The sequence below is a fragment of the Megalops cyprinoides genome, chromosome 20 (genome assembly GCF_013368585.1).
Source record: "Megalops cyprinoides isolate fMegCyp1 chromosome 20, fMegCyp1.pri, whole genome shotgun sequence".
Classification (NCBI taxonomy): domain Eukaryota; kingdom Metazoa; phylum Chordata; class Actinopteri; order Elopiformes; family Megalopidae; genus Megalops; species Megalops cyprinoides.
Window position 1 is genome coordinate 26430803 of NC_050602.1, and position 24012 is coordinate 26454814.

The window sequence follows — 24012 nt, forward strand, 5'->3', positions numbered from 1 at the left end:
GTCCATGCTCCGCACAGTTTGCAGAATATATTACTGTTAATGTTTGTCTTGTTCCTTGTTTTTAAAATTAGCCCTTGGTACCTATGACACTGCCTTGTTCCCGTTTGGAGCTCGGGGCCCCCAGGGCCGCAGGACTCTGGGCGTATATTCTGAGGACTGGAATTCTCTCTCTGATTGGGCAGGCCTGGCCTGGTGCTGTAACCCCTTCACGCCCGTGGTCCCGCCTCCCAGCACCCCCTTCAGAGGGGCCGCCTCTGACCACGGTCTCAGAGTTATCTCTATTTATTGTGTAGCATGTTGCTGGAGTCCCTCTCCTGTTAACTCTGCATGTAGGTTTGTTCTCATGTTATGACAGTGAAAGGATAGTGAATAAAAATGGAACTGACTGAAAAGGTGACCTTGTTCGCGTTTTCTCTTGCTGTCTGGACGTGTCCAATGTTTCCCACATGCTGCCTGCCGTCTGTGTCTCTTCTGTGGTCCAGAAACAACACCGTGACCAGGTACAGGCCATCTGTCTCAACGCCTCCATAAACTTTATTATACATGACATAATCTAATACAGTTTTTGTTATGCACAGCGCTCTTCACTTTTTTTTTTTTTTTTTAATCTTTTTCTTTTTTTAAACATTCTCCATTCTATAAAGAAAACTGTAAAAATATTTAATTATAACCTCTAATTAAAAGATCTCTGGGGTGGGGGGGGGGGGGGTGAAGCGGGTGGAGCAGACTGGTCCTGGGGGGCTGGGATGGGGTGGGCAGCAGCTGGCCGGTTTCACCGTGAGGAAGGGGTGGTGTTTCCGTTGAGTGAAAACCTGGGAGAGAGGGGGGGGGCGGGGGAACAGGGTCAGGACACTGGACACACGGGGGGGGTGAATGTACACCTCCCTACAGTCTGTCAGAACAAGGCAGGGCAACATTGGCAGGTAAAGTGCTTCAGGGTTTACTGTGTTGCACTTGTGTACTGAACCAAGTGCTTGTGATCAACCGAATATGGCCTGTAGTGTCCTGTTTGTGTGATCTTTCATATCACTTGATTATATACACTTTGTGCTCACACTTTATAAGTCAGAAAAAAACATAATTGTTAATATTAATTCCCTGTCTTTTGCTTCCAACTGAAAGTATGTGCAGGTAGGAGCCTGGGAGAAAAGGAGGTGAGTGCCAGCCAGCATAGAAGGCTAACGGGGTTCTTTCAACATTGTGACCTTTAGAGGATTCATTATTAAATGTTTATTAATACAATTTACAAAGTCAATTTACATAGTACTTGTGTGCATTTGTAAAAGGGATCAGTCCTGATGCTGATGAGACTGAAGGCTTTCCCCGTTTCCCGGGTGACCTGGGAGTGCTCGCTCGCTCTCTCTCACCTCCGCACTCTCTCCATCATGTGCGTGACCAGGCGGTCGGAGATCCCGGGACAGGACTCCTCGGCCAGGCTAAAGGCGTTCTCCAGCTCCTCGATGGCCCCCACGCTCGCCCCGTTCGCCCGCCTCTTCTCCTTCAGCTGCAAGCGAAACGGCAGGTGAGGGTCTCGCTCCCAGAGCAGTGCGCGCGTTGCAACAGCTCGCAAATCTGCTGCTCTGGACCCGGATGCATCACTACAGGCTGCATCTGAGAGCGTTACATAATCCTGTTTGCGGTGCAAAATACGCGGCGCTGCCAGGGAATTTCGGCTGCTTTCCCCTGCGCTATGAATACAGGCTAGAATCAATGGCTGAAACGGTACAGAACAGAAACTCTTCCCAGACCTTAACACCTCCCTGGGCAGGGTGAAGAACTCCATGAAGCCTGACACAGACAGTGGGTAATAACCTCAGACAGTGCTTTGTGGCTGTTACAATGCGTTCAGTATCTGTGGTAACTCATGGAAAGAGCTCACATTAACGAGAGGGAAGAGAAAGCCTTGCCAGCACCAGTAGTTCTCTGCCAGTAGCTGCTTGCCAGACATTCAAAGAATTGTAATTGTTTGGCAGATTGAGCTTGCATCACCCTTCTGCTCAGAGGATCATCAGATTTGGGTTTGGCCTGAGCGGTGGAGGCCCTGTGTTTGGGGGTGGGGGGGATGTGCTCCTGTTGGTCTGGGACAGAGGAATGCTGCAGTCATGCCCTCTCCCACGAGCCTTACCTCTCTGAAGATGGGTGTGACCAGCGCTGAGAGACACTGGGACTTGGGCTGCCTCTTCACCGCCTCTGCGTTCTGCAAGCAAAGCAAGCCTCTTGGTGAACACCGGCGCATGGTCTGTTTCTGCGTTCCTAAGGAAGACGTCAATATGTCTGGGTTCCGGAGACCCACAGGTTATACAGTCATGACTTTACATGTGCACGCCTTCAGATAGGAAAGGGTTAAACCCACCCACTCCACTTCATCAGGGGTAGAAAGGAGAATTAAAGAGGCAGAGTGCAGAGGGAAGACGGCTTTACTCCACTGATTAATGACCCAGCTGAAGACGCCCGCAGGGACCGCTCACCTCCGAGTCTGTGTTGGTGAAGCCCTTCTGTAGCTTGTTGAGTGAGGTGGATCGCACCGTGGGGAAGGTCCACATCGGACACTGGTCTCTGTCATCGCCGTCTCCGTCCCTGAGAGAACAGAGAGGGGGGGGGGGCGGTCAGGCAGTTCCCAGTCCTGCCATTTCCTCAGTGCTCTGTGGACGCTGACGGGTTCCAGCATTTGTGGGTGGTATCAGTTTGGGTGGGAGAACGACTGGGGGTGAGCAGTGTGGCACAGTGGTAAGGAGCTGGGCTTGTAACTAAAAGGTTGTGGGTTCAATTCCCCACTGGGGCACTCCTGTCATGCCCTTGGGCGAGGCAATTAACCTAAAATTGACTCAGCAAATGTCCAGCTGTATAGATGGATAAAACTGTGTGTCACTCTGGATAAGAGCATAAGCTTAATGACAGTAATGTAATGCCTAATGGAATTTAATGTGTAATGGAATTTAACAGAGAGATAAGAGACGGATCACATATGGACGCCCTTCTGTGGCTTCGAAGGGGAAAGACCAAATGGTGAAGGGGGTTCGCGTACATGTCGGAGTCGTCTGAGCTGGACTCGTCCCCGTGGCCCTCGGACTTCCAGCGCCGGTACCGGTCGATGAGCTCTGTCAGGTAGGGCGTCTTCTTGGTGTAGCGCGTGATGAACTTGTGCTTCAGCAGCTCCTTGGCGGTGGGTCTCTGTGGGGTGACAGCTGCAGAGTGAACCCTTCACCCCTCAACACTGAGTCCATTCAGAGGCAGCCTTTCTACAGGCTAATGGCTGGGGTGGAGTTGCACAGCTCAGCTCTTGTCTTAAGCTACTGGAGGGAACACATCTATGCTCTGGATTGCCCAACTGAAATAACGATTAGTGTAAGCAGGCTGAAACCTTGCTCCCAAAAAGATGAAGATAAAGAGGTCCAAGAGGCCAGCTGGACCGTGGCAGCTCCACCAGGCTGGGAAAAAAGAGCCTCTTACATAAGATACACCATTTGCCTGAATGATAATGTTACGGTAATGTTATGAATAACACCACGGTGGGCAGCAGTACTCACGAAGCGGGGATCTTTATTGAGGCAGGCCTCCACAAACTCTTTGAAGGGCTTGCTGTACGCGCCCTCTAGGGTGGGGGGGTTGTTCTTGGGGATGAGGAAGAGGACCCTCATGGGGTGCAGGTCCGAGTTCGGGGGCTCCCCCTTGGCCAGCTCGATGGCGGTGATTCCCAGGGACCAAATGTCTGCCTGTGGTGTACACACACACACACACACACACACACACACACACACACACACACACACACACACACACACACACACACACACACAGACAGAGGGGGTGACGATCTCTGTGCCTTAAATGCATCAGCCATTCCCACTCCGCTCCCTCTTCATCTCACTGGCTTTTGGTGTAAGAACACCGGCCTCTCTGCCAGACGGAGGAGGAAGCTGGCTGTCCCACCTGTCCTTGCCGTGTCCTTGCACTGCACACACACCCCCACCCCAGGGTACAGCAGGCATGCCCGCGGCTCACCTTGAAGTCGTAAGCTGACTGTTTGATGACCTCGGGCGCCATCCAGAAAGGTGTGCCCACAAACGTGTTCCTCTTGATTTGAGTGTCGGTCAGCTGCCCCGCCACCCCGAAGTCTGCAAGCTTGACGTCTCCCTGCTCTGACAGCAGCACGTTAGCAGCTGCCAGGGGGACAGAGTGCCGTTAATTCCCATGCAGAGGGGGTACAGTACTGTACAGGCCTGATGTTAACTACACTGTCATCTGGGAGGACTTAAGGCGAGGTTTAAAAAAGCTCTAGTGGTGGAACACTTGATCTGAAGCAGAAATGTGCAGTAAGTAGCTAGTGTGTTTGTGGTTATAAGGCTGCTGACAAGCTGCCCTTGAAAAGGATGGCTAGAAAGCAGAGGCAATATGGAGGGTTGGTTGGTGGAGGAAGGCCGAGACGGTAGGCTGGGGTGAGTTTGGGGACCACCTCTGCAAGGAGGGAGGTGGTCGGGAGACTCTTCACCTTTGATGTCGCGGTGGATCTTCCTCTCCGAGTGCAGGTAGTCCAGACCCTTCAAGATCTCCCTAAGGATTGTGGCAATGTAGGTTTCCTCCAGGGGACCTGGCCTCAGCTGTGCCAGCAGAGAGAGAAGGACTGTATCTCATGTCATCTCAGAGACCTTTCATTCAAGGATTGCTCAGTGCCTTCCATATGGATTCCAAGTCAAAGATTGCCAAAGAGCTTGTTTCTTATAACTGCAGCTGTAATATTGTGTAACTGTACTAGACCCACATAGCTCAAAGCACCTTTAGCGTAAGTCTGTGAGCAGTCCATAAATACTGAAAGGACTTCTGTGGAAAAATCACACTAGTCCTCTTCATCGTCCAAAAATCGAGTCTGAATACACAAGAGTGGGTCCGCTTACCAGATCCAGAGCTGAGCCCCCTCCCAGATACTCCATGATGATCCACAGTTTGGTCCCCTGTAGGAGGAAAGGGAGCTGCTTAGGGCTGGGGTAGTTTCCCGCAGTGCACAGAGGTGCAGCTCACACAGACAGTGCAGCAGTTATTCGATGGATTTTGTACTCTTTGTAAATCACTCTGGGGGAAACAGCGTCTGCGGAATGGTAAAATGTAACGTAAGCACAGCAGGGTACGTCTGCTGATGGAACCAATGCCGTCACCAGCCACGCAGCTCACTGGGTTTCAGGTCAGGGTTCCCAGCGAGGAAAACTGCTGCTGCTCTTACTGAGACTCCAGGGGCCAACCTCAGCCTCTGCGGTGCGTGTTCACATGCTCAGTCACACTTCTGCACTCCACTGCACTGAGCCAGTGCCTGTTAGCACCCATTAACTGCCCAAGCTGCAGGTGCGCAGAGTAACACATAGTTTGGGGATCTTTAATTAGGCTCGGCTAATCATTAAGTCACCAGGTTTATCATTACCTTTGAGGATTGGCTGGTTATACGCTTTCGGAAACACTGATGTTCAGATGTTTTTTTTGCTGCTACAGAGGCCACACTATTGACGTTTTAAAACAAAGATTCGAGAGGAGAATTTGAACAGGGACTGTCTGGAACCATCAAACTTTACCCATTCTCAAGTTTAAAAAACCCCACTCGCCACTCCCTTCTCATGTCAGCTGTTCACAGCATCCCTCCTCCCCATCTCCTCCCTATATCTGTTCCCACATATGATGTCCAAGGGCGGTGGAAGGGGGGGCAGGATCAACAACCTTGACCCCCAGCAGGGTGTAACCCCTTCCTCGGAGTCCAAGCCAAAGATCTGTGTCCCTATACCCTCACCATCAGCAATGCCCCTTATGATACTAAAACCCACACCTACTGAATCACAGGTTCATGGTGACGTCAGGCTGTCTGGCCTCAATACATTAAACAGCTCTGTTAATGGATGTGTGTGGGGTGTGTGGTTGACTGTATGCCCTAAACCACCCACCCCCCTGTAACCAGAGGTGCAAAGAAGGCAGCACCTTGAGGTAGGAGCCATAGTACTTGGTGACGAAGGGACTGTCACATTGGCTGAGGACGGTGATCTCCTGCTGGATGTCCTCGATCTCGTCCTCCGCCTCCTCCAGGTCGATGATCTTGATGGCCACCACCTCCTTGGTGCGGTTGTTGATTCCCTTGTAGACCTCACCGAAGGAGCCCTTGCCTATACGCTCCAGTTTGGTGAAGTACTCCTCGGGGTCCAGGCGAGAGTTCTGGCAATGCACCCACACACAGAAAACACAGTGACGTGTAAGACGAGCTCAGCTGTACTCCCCAAGGCCAATGAACTCTGCAGCCACTTCCACTGCATTCCTGTCTCACAATACTGTCAATGACATTCTCATTTGGATTTACGTATCTGAAAAATACTGAGCCAAAATGGGGGCTAGGCAGGGCTAATTTATTTCTGGGCTGAAAATTAACGGTTTTACCCATTTAAAAATATATGACTGAAATGGCAACACATATCAACAATGCAAGTAACATTTATAATGACAGTGTTAACCAGGACGTAGCTGTAGAAGGCTTCTGTGTGCACACGGTGATAAGTGTAATGAGACTCGGTCCTTTGCTTATAATCACAACAACCAAAACTGCCAAGCGTACCGTATAGCTCTGGCCTGGCACACCACATACACATAACGTGTGTTATGGTGGTGGTTCAGAAGGAAGTCAGCCAAAAGGCAAGGTTCAGCGGGTCACTCATTAACAGTGGGGTTTTCCTAAGGATGCCCAGCGCATTTCATTTCCTGTTTTGTTGGAGGGACACAATGCCAGTTCAAGTGCCAACCACGATGTTCCATGAGAGAGAGCGTGTTTTCCACAGTGGCCAGCGGTTACCAGGCAACAGGTGCACAAAGAGCTGCCGCCCTGCATTAGCTGTGGCCTTCGCCAGCTCAGGAGTTAAAAACATTCCTTTCAAAAAGCTCCGTAAACAAGGAGGATTTCGCTCAAAACGCCACGGTTTTTCAAAAATCAGCGTTCCCTTTCCTAATGTCTGACGTAACCTCCAAGCAGACACCAGCGATGAAGATGCTTTCAAAGATTTCAATGAATTATTGTTCTGACTCTGAGCTGGGGATGTGAAGGAGTATCCACACATTAAATGGCTGACTAGCTGGAAATGCTTGACAAATAATTGATTTGCAAAAAGGAAAAGGAGGATACATGGAGGTCTACAGAGATGTTTGTTTTGGGTATATGGGGTTTGGGGAAATGGGGATGTCCAATGAGATGTGGCAGAACCGATCGTAGTTCTTGTACTTGTGGTCCAGGTCAACAGAAGAGGGAAATAAAAGCAAATATTTGATATAGCAGATATTATACATTGCTCTAATATCGTTAATGTCATGTTGCTGATGAAATGAACTCCATATTGGTTAACTAACTTGGCGGTAGTGTAGCATAGTGGTTAAGGAGCAGGACTCGTAAACGAAAGGTTGCCGGTTCAATCCCCGCTGGAACACTGCTGCTGTACCCAATTGCCTCAGTAAATATCCAGCTGTATAAATGGATAACATTGTAAAGTACTGTAACCTATGTAAGTTGCTTTGGATAAAAGCGTCTGCTAAATGAATAAATGTAAACTAAATATTCCGAAATATTTGATGTAGGTTAGCTGAATACTTGAAATGTTGGTGTGAAGAAAGAGTTTTGAAATGAGAGTAGTGACTGCATTCTAACACTATCCCTCACTCCCCCCGCCTGCAGCTGCTGATCGGTGATCAGCCTGTGATCAGTGTTCAGCAGGCAAGCCCTTTGTGTAACTGCCTGAAGCACTGATCAGAGACCAGCGTTCCTGAGAAGAGCCAGGCTGCTACCACCTGCCTCCCAACAGAGCCAGAAGTCACTGTGCTCTCACGCACGTAACACAGCCTGTTCACCCCGCCCCGCACCCAGCCGTGTACAGCTCGCAGTCTGACCCCGGCCAACCTGAAGGAAAAATTCTACTCTCACTGTGCCTGTTGAGACAGCGAAAAGCAGATGTGTGGGTAAATATAGATTTAAGGCCCTTGAAGAGATTGAAATCTTTATGCAACTGCACTGCTGCTGACACGCACTGGGTGACGTAAGCAGCTATGCCTCGGCCAGAGAGCCGAGTCGCCTGGAGATGAATGAATCACAGGGAGTGGAAGGAGGGCTGCACACAGGCACACACACACACACACATAGTCTCTCTCACACACACACACACACACATATACACATACACGCACGCACATACACACACACATACACGCACGCACACATACACACACACACACGCATGCACGCACGTACACACACACACATACACGCACGCATGCACACACACGGGGCTACGCAGACACATACACAGGGCTACACATACACACACGCACATACACATACACATACGCACACACATACACGGGGCTACACATACACACACATACACACGCACACACACACACGCAGACATACACACACACACCAACAACCCTGTGCAGATAAAAGATAAAGACTGGGGACATACAATTCCTCACTGTCAGGATCAATGGGATTAGCGGTCTCCATTGCTTCCTTTAACCCCTGCGCATGGTCATAACCTCGAGCCCTGTGTGTGTGTCTGTATCCCTGGGCCCTGAGAGGGCTCATATCCCCAGACTCTCCTGTGCTTTTCAGCCTCACTGGTTTAATGCCAGTCTCAAATGGACAGGGTCACCTGGAAAGGTCAAGCTACAGCCACAGCGCTGTGATGCGGCCATCTTGAAAATGGTACATTTTCATTTATTTATGTTAATGACTGACAAGGGAAAGCACATACCAAACAAGAAAACAAGGCAAAACAAAAATGTGACAGCAGTGATTCTGAGTGCATGCACAAATACAGCAAAATTCAGAAGGATGCCCTCTGTCTGCATGAAACGTATGAGATTATGTAAGAAAATCACTTCAGCCTTTGCATAAAGTTTTCTTAATCAAAGCTCTTGTGTAGACTTCCGTTATGAACACTGATGTATACAGCTTACAGCTCACAAAGTTCAGTACCACAGGCATGGCTGCACAGCAAAGAATTCCCACAGGGAGCCCCGCACTTTCTGTGGTGCCAGTCTGTGCCTGTGACCCAGCCCAGAACTGGATCAGTCCCTTCAGTGTTCTGATTCCCGATTGCCAGGAGTCTTAGATTCCACCCACAACCACATCCCAAACCTCGTGATCTACGCTCAGCAGATAAAACCCTCATCCGAGGCCTGTAGGCTCTTTCGCTCTTTGGACGCATATTTTTAATGGCTGCATGGGCACGGTTGCTCATAGCCTTGTTCGTTCCAGAATTAGTCCCCAGGCATCTCCTGCTATAACAATGCATAAAAGAGAAAGCTTTCCACAATGGTCACACACCTCATCCTGCCTTCTCCTTGAATCCACCGCCCTGCACCGCTGACAAGCACCTGACACTCATCACTGCATCAATTTAGCCGCGGCAAAAACAGAACAGGCCGTTTCTGCGCATTTCGATAGCGTCACCAATGACTTCATGAAATGCGTAGAGAGCCATTAAGCTTCGAAACGGCACACGATGAAACGTGGTCGAGACCGAACGCTCCACACAACGGCTGCATTGGTCGTCCGCCAACTGCGCGTCTGCTTCACTGTGCGGCAATACTCGCATTCATTCCGCAATGGACAAATGACTAGGATTAATAACCGTATGATTACCGAGGAAGCGCAGACAAAATGAATGCCCTGTAACTTAATTTCTTTGCTAATGCTCCCTCGGGCAAGGAAGAGGTAGGGCAACAATCCATGCAATCACTGAAAGGTCCGATGCCAGCAATATGTCAGGTCTGCGTTTACAACTTTCATTAGGGACAAATTACTAGCATTTAATTGTTGGTAGTTTGCCAGTCGATTTAAGCGCATGGGCAGAGGAACTTCCTCTGTGTCAATTAACTGTGATAATGCTGTTGTTTGGATGATATTCAACCAGTGTGTGGTTTTACAGTTTTGAGGTGAGGAAATGTCGTATGATTCGGCACCCTTAAGTGGGCCTTGCCCTGTGACTCACACACAACACAGGCTCTAATGGTATCATGGGAGATTACGGATAAACTCAGGTGACATTCAGATAAGACCGCGAAACTGTTCACCTGTGACAAGGCTACATTCTGAGCGTACCTCACCTGGACGGCTGCACATGCTTTGCAGAACGGTATTTAAATGCAGCTGGCCTTTTGATCTTTGGAAAGTAGCCAACGGTTCTTTTAAAGACAAGTATCTTTTCAATACATCTTAACTACCTTTTATATCGTACCTTTCACGGTTCTTTGACAAAATATTTGAAAAGGGAAGCTTATATTAGCTATGCAACGACTGAAGTTAAAAAATGCAAAAATATTACCCATTCATATTTATTCAGATCTGGACTGCATATTAAAGTACACGTGGGTCTGAAAGAACAGTTACCTGGTTAACCACCAAGTTGTAGAGAAACGTCAAAAAATGTGAACATCAAGAATGCACCAATTCCTATTTGCACAGCGGGTGATGAACGATTAAATTCCTGCGTCGGTTGCAAACGGAAGACCGGCATTCTGTTAGACCGCATCCACGAAACCACTTTTCCTGCTCAGGTGCTTTATTTCCACTGACTGCCTAGCTATCGTAGCTGATGAAAAAAGCCTTCGTACGGCTAGCTAGCCGGTGAGCTGGACTGTTAGCTATTCTACAAAGTCCCCTGGATTATGAGACAAGGAGCAACTGTTAATACGGAGAGCCAGCGAGCAAACGTTATCCGGATTAAATGGCAGAACGAGAAAGTAAACCTGATAGCTAGCTAAATTCCAGGTAATTTAGGTAGCTAGCGGCGAGAAAGCAACTCTTGTTCATTCCAAGAATAACTTATATCAGTACAGCCAACTATCTATTTCCCTCCATGGTGCAGCAGGCTAGCTAGGTAGAGGTTTGCTAACGTTTGCAGAGCTGGAGTGTCTTGCACTGGAGTGGACTAGGCTAGATCTGACCTCCCAAGAAGGGCTCTAGTCCCAATCCTACCTGGTTCCTCAGGTCCCGGAGGTGAGCCATCCTGTCGGCGGGTTGATCAGGGAGAGGGCAGCCGAAGCCCTTTCCGCCTGGAAAGGGTGGTTGTCAAATATTTTTTTTTTCAGTTTTTTCTTCCTTGTCTTCTAAGACCCTCTCTACATAAACAGCCTCCTAATCTACAACTCCGGCGTGTTTTCAAGATCTAATCGCCCCTTTGCGGATCCCGCAGCTGCACAGGAATGTTATAAACTGTGTAACTCCATCTATTAGAATGGCGGATGTAGGAACAATTTCGACTTTGTTGCATCGATACTTAATTTTCAGCTATCAAAGGAGAGTCTGCCTGCTCATTTACTGCTGTTTGAGAGGGGACAGAATAATGACGCAAGTGCGCATGTGTGGGTCACTCCTGCAGTGAGCACAGACTTCTGGGAATTGTATTTTTTTTTTTTTTTTTTAAATATAATTGTATCCTTTTTAGGGTCAGTTTAGGGTCCTGTATTTAGCAAGGTACCTAGCAAACTAGCAAAATTGTAAGACACTGTAAGCCATTGAAACATTAGCAATATACTTACACGACCTCGTGAATTTATATAATTTATATAATTTAAATACACTATGCTATTACAAAAAACATGAGCAAACCGACCACATGACCCAGGCTATTTCGCCTCTCAGTGGAGGTCTGCTAGCGATGTAATAACCCTTCTATAACAACAGGCACATATGGGATCACAGACTGGCATTGATCAGGTTTTGAGTTGTCGGTGACGCAGCTAAATGCGTGTTTCTTGACGTATTAGTTAAGTGCGCTTTGTTTTCACGGCACCTCCTGCATCCCCGGCCAGCCAACGTTACTTATCTGATATGACCACAGGGTGGCGCCCTTTCACTGCCAACGAGTGAAAACAAAGATCACACCCACAGATTCTTATCTCTTATCAGCGATCATAGCAAACAGTGATGCAAATTCGTTGCTTTTTTCATGTTTTCTCAGCTATTATTTTTGTCTTTTATCACATAAGCATATATAAGCACATAAGTAAGCGAGTGTAAGTGAGTGGCTTTTTAAATAAGGTAAACAAGCTGAACATTGGTGCATTTCAGCAAAGGAAGTCAAAATAATTGAGAAAGAGAGATTTCAGGGAAAAAAAGAACCCGCTCCCCACCCACGCCACTTCCCCTTAAATTTCCTGGGAACTACCCATGCCGGTCTGGGGATCACTACAGAGGAAGAGAAAGGGGACGTCCTGATGGGAGTTCAGAGGATGGGCAGAAGGGCATAACTCAAGCAAGCTCAGACACAGCACTCAGCTCTACAGATGAGACTCTCCCTCGGGGACAAGCTGGGTGTGTGCAACTTACACGGAGGCGTGGAGTTTCTCTCAGCTGAACCCTGGGCTGCTGCCAACAGCATTGGACTCATCACTGCATTGGTCTGACTCATTAATGTAGCTTCTGAAATGCACTGGTATTCCCTAGCCCCTCCTTAATGTCCATAGTACAGACTGGATTATGACAATCCTTTTTTTGCTTTGGGGTCAAACTGCATTCATGACCGTCATTTATATGGCTTTAAAAGATTAAACTGAGCGCTGTCTCAAATGAATGAGTGGGCGGTTTTCTGTGCAGAGCGAATATTTGGGAAGCGAAAGTGTTTCACCACACAAGCAAAATGAAGCACATTTTTGCTCCAAGATTTTGCTACACCCAAATGCCTGTCCCTGATACTGTAAACACACACATTGCTGGTCAGGGTGGCTCTCTTGTATGAAAGTAATTGTTTTTGAGCTCAGTAAACATCTCCTCCCACTCTCCGCATTGGATATGGAAAAAAACAAAGATAAGATTTCTGCTGAGATGATAAACTTTTGATAACCTTTATTTTGAAAACATTCTATCTACCTCAATGCAACAAGGAAAATCATTAAAAATGGGTCTGTGATTACTCAAAATACATTACACTGTTCAGCCACTGATCACTGCCTCCAGTGTTCTAGCTAAAACCCCCAATATGCTGTGTACAGCATATCATCCAGTGGTAACTGATGTTTGCTCTGTATGTGTTTGTACAGGGGAAAGTCCTTATCTTTCAGGTTCCCCTTGCATGGCTGAAATTGACCGTGTATTTTACATCTGCGATTGGCTGCCAATGACGATGACCACAACACTGGCAAACTACAGAGAAATTGGGATACATTTAAGGTAGCTGGTTTTTTTTTCTTCAGAACTTCAAACATAAGACATTGCATATTAGTAACTCATATATCCCCAGAATATAACAGGATATTGTGTATTGAAGGCTGTGCTTTGGCTGTCTTGAACTCACAGCCCTCCCTGTCTAACCACAGTGTGATCATGCAGCGTTGCATCAATGGCATGGCTGAACTTGTAGAACTTTCTGTGGTCTGTTTTCGGTTAGGCATCACTGCGCAGTGTTCTGCAAATCACCTGAGGTTTTGACAGCGTTGTTGCAGATGATGATGCGTTGTTGGTGTTGTCTGGTGAAAACTCAGCCCCTGATATAGGCTACATGTTGTTACACTGGTTGTTAAGGAAACTTCTCCTCTTCAACGGTAACAGAGTAAACTTCTGTTTTGGGGTGGATGGTTGTCAATGCTCTAGGGGAGTAGAGGCAATACGGCATTTTGAGTTTCATTTACAGAGCGGGAAGCCAGACCAATACACTCTCACTGGTTTAATTCTGTAATAACATTTTAACCTGTTAATATAATATTGAAGCAACACGATGTGCTGGCTGGGACAAACTGAACACAGTGACACTGATTTCTCTTTTAAACAGACTCCGTTTTGGCATTTCAGGGAATGCATGTCAAAATAAAGGATATAAATCAACATTGGCTGAGAATATCAGCACTTTTATTAAAACAGTCATTCTCTCAACAGGTCGCGATGTATGCAGTATATGACGTATATCCGACATCCCTCTACCTCCGTCCCACGTGTGCAACGTAATGTAATAACGTGTTTTGCGTATTACTTGGTGCGCTGCGAATCCGTTTAAAACCAAGGCAGGTTATCGGTTTATAACACCTTCCGAAAAGGGTACCTTGCCCGTGGGCCACGTAATTGATGTCACTGCTTCAGCCGCCAGGAAACCACCTTGCTTACGTGGGAGGTGTTTTCCACTTGTGGTTTTAAAGCGTCTGACCGATGATGTTCTTCTCGGCATAGCACCTAAAGTCGTGGTCGAAATACTAAAAATCTTGAACGTCGCTGTATTGCAAACAGGAAAAGAACGCATACCTCCAAATTTCGATATTAACACCACACCCCTGACATTTATACACTGACACCAGCTGACCTCATTCATCACTAGTGTTCTGTGAGAGAGTTTCTATTTTAAGGGGGATAAACTATTTTAGCTTCTAGTCTTGGCACTCGTGGGGTATATCCCGAGAAAATGAACACCCTTAGATAATTTGTCATGATTACCGAAACTATAGTGACAGGTTCAATCTATACTTCTACAATAACTGCCCAGTACTTTTCCAAGATAGGCTCCAAAGGATTAGATCGGGCAGAGATGGGAAAAATGTCTGAAACTTGTCAACAACAGATTTCCAATGAAGCTGGGCTGGTATAACGTCTCAGATCTCTTCTCTGCCAGATTTTACTCCCACGAGTTTCAGATGGTGATGGGTAACTATGATAGCAAACAGCGCACATGTGCCAGGTTCTGAATGTAAAACCTCAACATGTACAGTCTTGCTTTGGCCAATTTAACCAGGCAGACAAATGGAAAACAAAATCAGTGCATGATGCGTATGATGATCTGAAACCGTGTCGACAGTGTTCCTGTGGTCCTACAAATAAATAGCACTTTTCTGCACCCTTTCCCTTATTATTGTTTAATCGTCTGGCAGTATTTTAATCCAACCACGAACCGAGAGGGAACTCCGGTAATGCCAACTCGTCAGAGGGTCGATTAGGGAAGGCGGGGCCACGTGTTGCTCTCATTTTCTCCGCCTCTAGCAAAACCGAATCATTTTCCTTAGAAGGAAACTTCTGTTGGAAGTAGAATCTGAAACACAGGCAACCTGTCCCGTCCCGAACTGGAGTAACAGCCGTTTACACAACAGTGAAACCAACAGAGCTGTACGAGAAAAATCGGATCATCTGCGCCAAGTTCATGCAGACGACAAACGATGCATTTTTAGATATGTCCGTCTGAAGAGGGTACAGCTTTCATCACACTATTAACATTCAAGTCCACAGATAACCGCAGCTTTTGGCTGTTTTTTTTTTTTAATTTTCGAGATATTTATTTTAATGTTCACGTAACGCGGTGAACTGCGGTCGACAGAGAGAAGCGGGAGCAGGACCAGGCTACAGAAAGGTGAGAAACGCAGCCAGACGGCATCACTTAACTCATGCCGGAATTGCGACTGTTTGTTTGATAAAGAACAATTGCCAAACGTTAAAGGCAGGCTACAGAAAGGTAAGGTTATGTGATTACACAACCCCACACTTTCTTGTTTCGGTACATTGTTGTTTTTGGTGGGGCTTTTTGCCCATGGCGTGAGTAACAGGGGGAGAGGAACATCGATTGTTTTTGGTAAGATTATGTGAAGCATCCCGGTTATACCGTAGCTTTTTGCGTTTACCCGTTAGCTCAGTCACACTCCAATCGAAGTTGGCACAATGGCATTTCTCCCCCATTGGCGTTCTTGATCAGTCCGCCAAGCACATCAGCATACCTGAATACGGAAATTTGAAATGGCATTATCAGGGTATGAGAAATGTCGGATTTTCAGGTTTCTCATATTCACGCGTGACAGGGTTTAAAAGACACACCTTCGTTCAAGCAGATAGGCTGATGTCAATAATCGACTATTTTCCTTGGTGAAGCGAACCGGGAGGTTTTGGAATATATTCTTAAACGTTTTTATTTTGGTTGGTGTCATAGTTTTACAGAAGATCTTTTGTATTTGTGGCAGGAACATTCGCCACTTGTTGACCTCTGCGAAACAAAATAAGAGAAGTGAAAAGCGAAGAAACCCACAGCGGTTCCCGGTGGTGCTGGTTCCCAGTAAAGACACAGCGCATGCGGGACATGGAGATGTTGCGCCGGTCGTCCGTTTTCGCCTCTGAGGTGATGGATGTGTTCGACCGTTCCCCCACGGACAAGGAGCTGGTGTCCCAGTCCAAGGCGCTGTGCCGGGACTACATTCACTCCAGACTGAACCGGGCCGGAATAGGCTGGTCCAAACCTGAGCAGAGCCTGGCGGCTGCGGGAGGAACGCTTGGTGAGGTCTCCTCCATTCTTCTTTGGTTAGGTAAGAACGAGGGATTTTCTGTGTACACAAAAATACCCAGTCAGGTCCTGTAGAGTTTACAGTTCAACCTCTGCTTTTGGTAGTCTGTTTGTATCTCCGATTTATTGCAAGGTTCATCTTGCTAGTTTATAGCTTTTCATTGACTTGGGTACTCTAAACACCCAGGGATGTTGGCCCTGTTCTCTAATGGGATTACAAGAACACATTCTTGGTAATGGATCTGTAACTGTATATAACTGTGATCCGGGCTAAAAGCCTACATGATGTAGTGTATACAGTCAGGCTGGCTAGGCTGGGCTTTTAGCTTGTGTTATGTAAAGGCGGCAAACGTATGAGCTGCCATTGAGGAAAGCCAGCTGTGTTAGAGACATGCCCGACCCGCAGAGGTCTCTCAGAGCATGTTCTTGTCAGTTGGTGCTCCCTCGCAACTTATCTGTCAAACGGCTTACCTCACAGCACCGGCCATAGCAACAACAGTCAGTGTCGCCTGCCCGCGGAAGGATTGAGCAACACCAGTGTGCTTCTCTTTTTTTCCACTTTGCACTTTCCAAACTGCCCCATGCTGAGCAGCTGCATGCATTTCAGCAGGGGTTTCTGCAGTGGCCATCTGAGAGGTCTGTTGCAGACTGATGAATGAGTGCTACACCCCTGCTACTCCTGTACTTTGATCAAAAGTCCTCCTTGTGCCACACACGCACACACACACACACACACACCGTTCTGGTTTCTGTTGTGTCTTGTCTCTATGGTTTGTCACTTAGCCTCTGGACTTCCTGTGAGAAATGAAGTAAGCAACACTGTAGCATGCAAGCCATCAAATGCCAGTGCTTATCTGATCCCCACTGAGGTCTCGTTGTCGGTTGCAGTGGAGGTCTGCCGATTTTGTGGGGTACAGCAGGAACTGTTTTTGTTTCTTCTGTTGAGAAGGCCGAGGGAAAGCCGATGACACAAAGACAGACCTCAGAGTCCGTCTGGCAGCGTCCGTCCTACAGAACCAGCTGTGTTTTTGTGCTTTCATGTCCTTATAAGGATCGCCACAGGATATCCCCGCTGGAGACAGTAGAGGAATTTTGATCTGTCTGAATCTCACCATCCTCTACTTTGGACACTGCTCCTACCTGCTCTTTTGAGTGCCACTGTGCTTTCTGTAGCCTACCCAACCTGTTTTGCCAGTGTTTGGGCTTTACCTACCTTCAAGGCTTTCTTTAATGCATTAGTAATTAACTCTGTGTGTGTGCGTGTGTGTGTATGTGTGTATGTGTATGTGTGTATGGGTATGTGTGTGTGCATGTGCGTGTGCGTGTGCGCGCATGTGTGTGTGTGTGTGTGTGTGTGAATGCGCACCTGTGTGCCCATGCTTTAACAGAAGGGACGGAGGCCTTGGTGTGTCTGACCTCCTGCTTGTGTTGCAGGAGATGAGCTGGAGTACCTGCGGCCGACGGTGTACCGCAACGTGGCTCGCCAGCTCAACATCACCGTGGCATCTGAGAGCCTGGTGTCCGATGCCTTCCTGGCAGTGGCTGATGAAATCTTCTCCACTGGTGAGCGACCGCAGGGGGAGGACCAAACAAGGCCCACAGACCTGGGCTGGGGTGGGGTGAGAGGAAGCTTCCGGTACCTGTTTGCCATTGGCAGTATGGGCTTAGTGGTTAAGGGCTTGGTCTTGCAACCCCAAGGCTTGACTCTCATTTCGGGCAGCCATTGTGCCATTCCTTTTGATAAATACCTAGCTGTAGAAATACATATGCATGAAGTGGATATATGTAAATATATGTAAAGAGCCGTGTCATCTTCTAGGCAAATAAATAATGTCATGTAATGGATACAGGCTTTTTCCTCCATGCTGTTGGCTTAGTTTGATTGGGATACGTAGTTGTTAGATAGGCAGCAGTCATCAGCAGGCAGTATTGTGTGCTATAGATGTACTATCATCTGTCTGCAGTAACTGTGTTCGTGCTGGTGCATTATGCTGTGGAATTCTTGCACAGGATGTCAAAGCTGCCAAATCTTCCTCATATCAGAGAAGGGTCAGCCACATTCCGGCTGGAAGGGAACCCTAAATCATCTGATTTAGTGGAAATAGCGAACATACTTCCACTCTGCGCTGATAAAAATAGGCTCAGACCGAGGCTGAATGAAGACGGGAGAGATTTCGGAGAGCGCCGTGAGGTGTCTGCCACATGATCGAGCTCTCCGTGCCAGAGAGAGATTCCCTCCTGCTACACTGACCTCCTGTGGTTGGGGAGCATGACCTGCAAGGGATTCTCTGCACCCCTAGAACCCGAGTCTGCTGCCCTGAGCAATGACCCCGTTTCTCATCTTATGACGTTGAGGTCATGGGCGGAATTTTGTCTGAGCTTGAGCTGGCTCTGACTAGCTTCCTCCTTTGGAAGCAGATGAAAGAGGAGTTATGAAAGAGTTGGGAGCCACCCCTAGGGTTAGTGAGCAGGGTGCTTCAATGGGCAGATTTAAGTTGAGTGGGAGTCTGGCTGTTGTGTCGGGACAAGGCCCTGCCTGCAGGGGGCGCCGATAGACATCACAGTAGCCCCAGGGTGGCTGGCAGATCCTCCCCAACACAAACATCCCATCGCTAAACGTTCCTCTAAGCGTGCTTTTATTTTCCTGAAGCACAGGGCTGACAACGCTCTGACTAAGAGGGCGATCTTATCAGAACCTCATCAGGGGCCTGGTGAAGGTAGGAGGCGTCTGGCCTGAGCCCGTAACACACGATGAGCTGAACAGACACCAGAGCAGCGAGATCTGCTGAGACACGAAGGGGACAGATTGCATGACGTTCTTGCACTTTTAAATGAATGTTAAAATGGATCAAATTGATTAGGTAACTCATTTGAGATTACAGAATACTGACTGTCTGTTGGATTGACTCATTAAAATAATGTCTGAAAGAATAGACTACTGGCATAATAATGAGAAAAATAACAATTACACTGAGTAAAAGATGAAAAATGCAAAAAAAGTGTTGATAGAGTATATCCATCTATTCCTTAGGTGTTCATGTGACTGTCAGGCAAATGATCGTTTTCACTGAAAAACCTGAATGCAAACTATTCTTCGGGCTAGCGTGCCAGTGCAGTAGCCCCGTGTTTGTCTCACACATAATCCGTGGGCTCCGGATAGCACTCCAGGCTCAGTGTTGGTTTTGGCAGGAGCTGGAGAGCTTCTGGGCCCTACCCCCTCACTGCGAGCGGGGCCAGGGGAGGGAGATGTGGGAGACATGGGGGCTCACCTCTGGGCCAGACTCTAAGCTCTCTCTCCCCCTTCCCTCCCTCTCTCTCCCTCTCTCTCCTTCCCTCTGCCCTCTCTCTCCCTTCCCTCCCTCCCTCTGTCTCTCCCTCCTCTCTCTCTCTTAATTCCTCTGTATTTATTCCAGCCTGTCCTATTTAGGGCTGCCCTCTTGTGTAGTTGTGGGAGCCCTCCCTCCGGAGCAGTGCTGGCCTGAATTTGCTGCAGAGCTCAGCGTACAAAGTCAGCAGCAAAACAAGATTAAGCCTATTTAAGAGGAAACAATGTGTGGATGAAGATATCTGTGGCCTGGTTACCAAATTCAGTAGGACATTCAGTGGCACTGAAAAGACTTGGTGACGTTAAACACCTGGTGTACTGTTCTGTTTTCCTGTCTGCTGATGAGGACAGAGGAAGTGGTTTAGAGTTAGCTGGGAAGCCGGGGCGACTGCCTCAACATGAACACGGGATTCCGTGGAACTGCTGGCCTCCCTCAGATTCAGCACACGCGTGTTTTATCCAGGGAACCACAACGGAAAAAGTGAGACGGTTTGTGTGTGTTGTGGCACAATTGGTCCCACGCCAGTCGAGCTGGAAGAACCTGTTCTGTTTGACTTGGGAAAGGGCAGAAAGCCGAACGATCACACGAAGAACAAAGAGACGGGGAGGGAGAGTGTTCACCCCAATATGGAATACTGCTACACTTAGCCTAGCGTCTTCCGTTTAAAGGCTGATATATATATAAATTATATATAAGCCATTTGTATTTTCCCACTGAGAATAATCAATGATCCGGGACACAGACAGGGGAAGTCTGAAGCCGGTCTTCCTGCTGTGAGGATTCTAGAACCCCTCCTAGTGAAGAGGTCACGACCCCTGCCCCAGCACCAACACACAAACAGGCCAGGCCACCCGTTTACCGACAGGCAGTATCACTGACTGTTGAACTGATACTCAACAACTGAGTGCTAAACTGTCATGCAAGTGAAAGGTCTGACTATACAACAGCTGCACTGTGATTTAATTGTTTTATTGGGCCACCTCCTTACTGAGTGGGTGTCTTTTGCTCAGGGGCGTCGCCGCTGTATGGGGTTTACAGGAACACTGCTGACCTGAGTGAAGTGAGGAGTGTTGAGTGGGGAGAGAAGGCTGAGTCAGGGCTGTTTATTTACCCAAGATAATGTCATTTGCTCTCTCTCTCTGTCGTCCTCTCATCCTTATCCACAGCCAATGCCAGACATTTTAACTTGATTGTTTCGTCAGTTGCTTCACCATCTGAAGAGATCAGAGCAACAATAACAGAAATGTATAGACTGCTAGTTACTGAAAAGAACAGCCTAAGCTCACAGGTGTCGCAGAGTACGTAAACGGTCTTTCTGCATAGAAAGGGAGATGTGTGACAGGTTTGTTTGCCAGGTGTCTGCATGACGAGTCCTGTGTTTGTGTCACATTCTGATGACATCACTGTATCCCTCCTCTCTGCAGGAGTGACGTGGGGGAAGGTGGTGTCTCTGTACGCAGTGGCGGGTGCGCTCGCTGTGGACTGCGTTCGGCACGGACACCCTGTCACAGTCCACACCATCGTGGACTGCTTCGGCGAGTTTGTGCGCAAGAGCCTGTCCCCCTGGCTGAAGAGGAGGGGTGGATGGGTAAGTAGCTGTCACCATGGGAACAGTGCACATTTGCACATTGTCCATAAGACTTTTCTTTCAGAACGTCATGGATTAGAGAGGCCAGGGACATGCAGGACGCCTAGCATGTTAAGGGATGTTCACAGTTACTGATCTCTTGGTGTGAGGTAAAGATGTTCACAGTTACTGGTCTCTTGGTGTGAGGTAAAAATTAATCAGATGATGAATCAGCTATCTAGAATGAGAAGCTTTCTGATCGTTCAGGTTAGAGGGACTTTTTAACGTTTAACATTTACGTTTTAGGATTACTGAATGGATGTTGTCATCCTCTTTTAGACTTGGGTGTCCACATTTTTATTGGATAGACACTGTGCAAGGAATGGTTGGCATTTTCATGGGCAAACTTCCCCACTCCCCCTCAGCCAGTACTGCCGCTATATTTAGGACCATACCCTCCATTACACTCACAACTTTCCTCGTGAAGTATTTATTTACGAAGATGCCTTCCTATAAGACAAAATGAATTGCAGCTGGGTAGTGTGGACCCTGAAAGACTGCTAAGACGGAGCATGTGTTGGGCGTTGGCAGAAAGCGTGCAGCTCCTGATGGGGGTTTTAAGAAGGCCAGGGCTCAGCGGGAAGCTTCTAGCCCAGAGCTGTGCGTTCCTTTCCCAGGACAGTCGAGTCAGGAGTGAACAAAGAGCCTCCCTCAACGGGGGAGAAATGGCTGGTTTGTCGCCAGCAGGCGGGCTGCGTAATTACCGCCACAGATTAATACTGGCAAAGCTTTTTTCCACTACGTCCGAGCCATGAAGAGGGCTCTTGTCCCGAATTTCCCTCGGTGGCGGCAAAGTCAACAGACATTTCTAAATCCAGCGCTGGCACACTAGCAAAATTCTTATTGCATAACAGACCCACCGCTGCTTTTGCAAAATTACGCAGTGGATTCACTAATCTGTTTGCTGGTACTTTTCACTCTCATTTGCTTAGTGAACAGGAAAACAGGAAACGGGCAGTATTTTTACCTCCTGCACATTACGTTACATTATGTCACCTTGCAGACTCTCTTACTCAGACTTACAAAGTACTGCAGCAACTGAAAAACCCAGTCAGGGTTCTCAGTGTTTCTCAACTTTCTTAAGACATTCTGAAAAGAGTCTGGATTCCTCATAGCTTGGTGGCCATTCAGTCCTTGACTGATAACATTTACTGTGTCACTGCCCTTTAATATGATGATTGTAACAGACCTATGTCCTTTCAGATGTTTGGTAAGTGGTCATGAAAAGAACCTCTTAACTCCTCTCCCTCAGAGGAACTGGAAGTTCAGTTACACATGTTGTAATGCATCATTTGAGAACGTACTGATTCGATGACCAGTGTACAGAAAGCAGTACGCTCCTTGTCTGCTCTTTTCAGTGTGCTTTTTGGCACACCTTTCATCTAACAGTTAGCAGCATGTGTTGAAACGTGTTTCCTTAAAGGGACTGAGTCATAACCTTTGGATGCAGAAAGACATATTTATGTGCTGTTATCTTATCCGCTTCCTCTTCTGGTCTTGTCCAAGCAATGAATGTGGCAGAAAACCTGTTGCAATGGGATTCCAAAAAAGGGGACACAAACTCTACAGTGGAATTATGATCTGTACAAACCACACGTCATTACCTGTCGAGCATTACCTGTCAGGTAGTCACTGAGCGTGCTGAATACGTACAGTAATGATGTTGCCTCCTCTCTTGTTCTCCGCAGACGGACATTATGAAGTGCGTGGTGAGCTCTGACCCCCGCTTCCGCTCTCACTGGCTGGTGTCGGCAGCCTGCAGCTGCGGCCACTTCCTGAAGACCGTGGTCTTCTACCTGCTGAGAGAACGGTGAGGGCGGGGGCGTGCCCAGTCTCCGCCCAGCCCTGCCGAGTTGGGACCTCACCGCATGGAGATCGGGTTACACTCGCACCAACTTGTAACGACAAGGCAAAACTCATCACAAGCAAAGCATAGCCTTTGCACATGAAAGACTTGCTGCCTATCATCATTACCCTGCCATGGAAAGCGCTATCCCCTTGACCTTTTAAACAGCTTTTCTTGCATTTCTCAGTGGTTAGACTTCTTCCAAAGAGGAATCACCTCCCTTGCAGTATTGTGGAGTCAGTCGCACATTTCTGTTTTCTGATTCCTGCGAGTTCCTGAGTGTGTGTATTCTCGGGAAGGGATTATGCTTCTCTGAAGGGCTGGTAAGCACAAAGTAACATTTCCCTGAAGGAGGAAAAGTAGGCAAAGTAGGCTCCTTGGATTTAGTCCACAGACAAGTGGGCCACAAAGGACTTAATATGCTATTTTAAACCCGGGCCTTGGAGGTTCGTCTGGGAGAAGTACCACTGTGTCATGAAAGTGTGTTGTAGTGTGTCAGGCTGATTGGGGTCTGGACGACCAAACTACGCACTTAAAACCCCCACCACTGAGCCTGCTCAGACCACAGAACAGCATTGTCACTCAACCGCAAAGACCTGCATAGACCAATTTTCATTTTATTAATTTTATTCTGTGAATAACTATATAGTGTCATGCATCTGATGTTAAATATACAACATATTTGCATGTAATACAGAACAATAAAATCCCTTTTTAAGTCCATCTGTTTCTGTTTCCCTAAAAGTGTGAAACGGCACAAACCAAACAAAAAATGGTGCAATTTGTGATGTATTGTTCAATTCAGTACTTTACAGTACACCTAGTATTTATGTTTATTACATTTTACACTATGCATACCCAAAACCAGCTGAAACAAATGGAAGGAAAAAGAGGACAAGATCAAAGTCTTTTCTTAACATTTTATTTTGGTGTCCATTTAGCCAGATAGCTATACCCATG

The 24012-nt window shown here is 47.5% G+C and overlaps 2 protein-coding genes across 2 annotated transcripts; one reads left to right on the forward strand and one right to left on the reverse strand.

The window, feature by feature from the left end:
* Positions 1 to 706: 706 nt before the first annotated feature.
* stk25b (serine/threonine kinase 25b) lies at positions 707 to 11351 on the reverse strand. The gene is made up of 11 exons (XM_036553759.1): positions 10988 to 11351; positions 5956 to 6186; positions 4893 to 4949; positions 4490 to 4598; positions 4003 to 4160; positions 3528 to 3713; positions 3026 to 3171; positions 2469 to 2577; positions 2126 to 2197; positions 1368 to 1504; positions 707 to 812 (listed from the first exon to the last, which is right to left on the reverse strand). Exons 1-11 carry the CDS (start codon positions 11015 to 11017, stop codon positions 773 to 775), a joined length of 1275 nt encoding a protein of 424 aa, XP_036409652.1. The 5' UTR covers positions 11018 to 11351; the 3' UTR covers positions 707 to 772.
* A 3652-nt stretch (positions 11352 to 15003) lies between these two features.
* Positions 15004 to 23670, forward strand: LOC118795860 (bcl-2-related ovarian killer protein homolog A-like). The gene is made up of 5 exons (XM_036554612.1): positions 15004 to 15335; positions 15937 to 16275; positions 17688 to 17816; positions 21004 to 21167; positions 22895 to 23670. Exons 2-5 carry the CDS (start codon positions 16044 to 16046, stop codon positions 23018 to 23020), a joined length of 651 nt encoding a protein of 216 aa, XP_036410505.1. The 5' UTR covers positions 15004 to 15335; positions 15937 to 16043; the 3' UTR covers positions 23021 to 23670.
* The last annotated feature ends 342 nt before the right edge of the window (positions 23671 to 24012 follow it).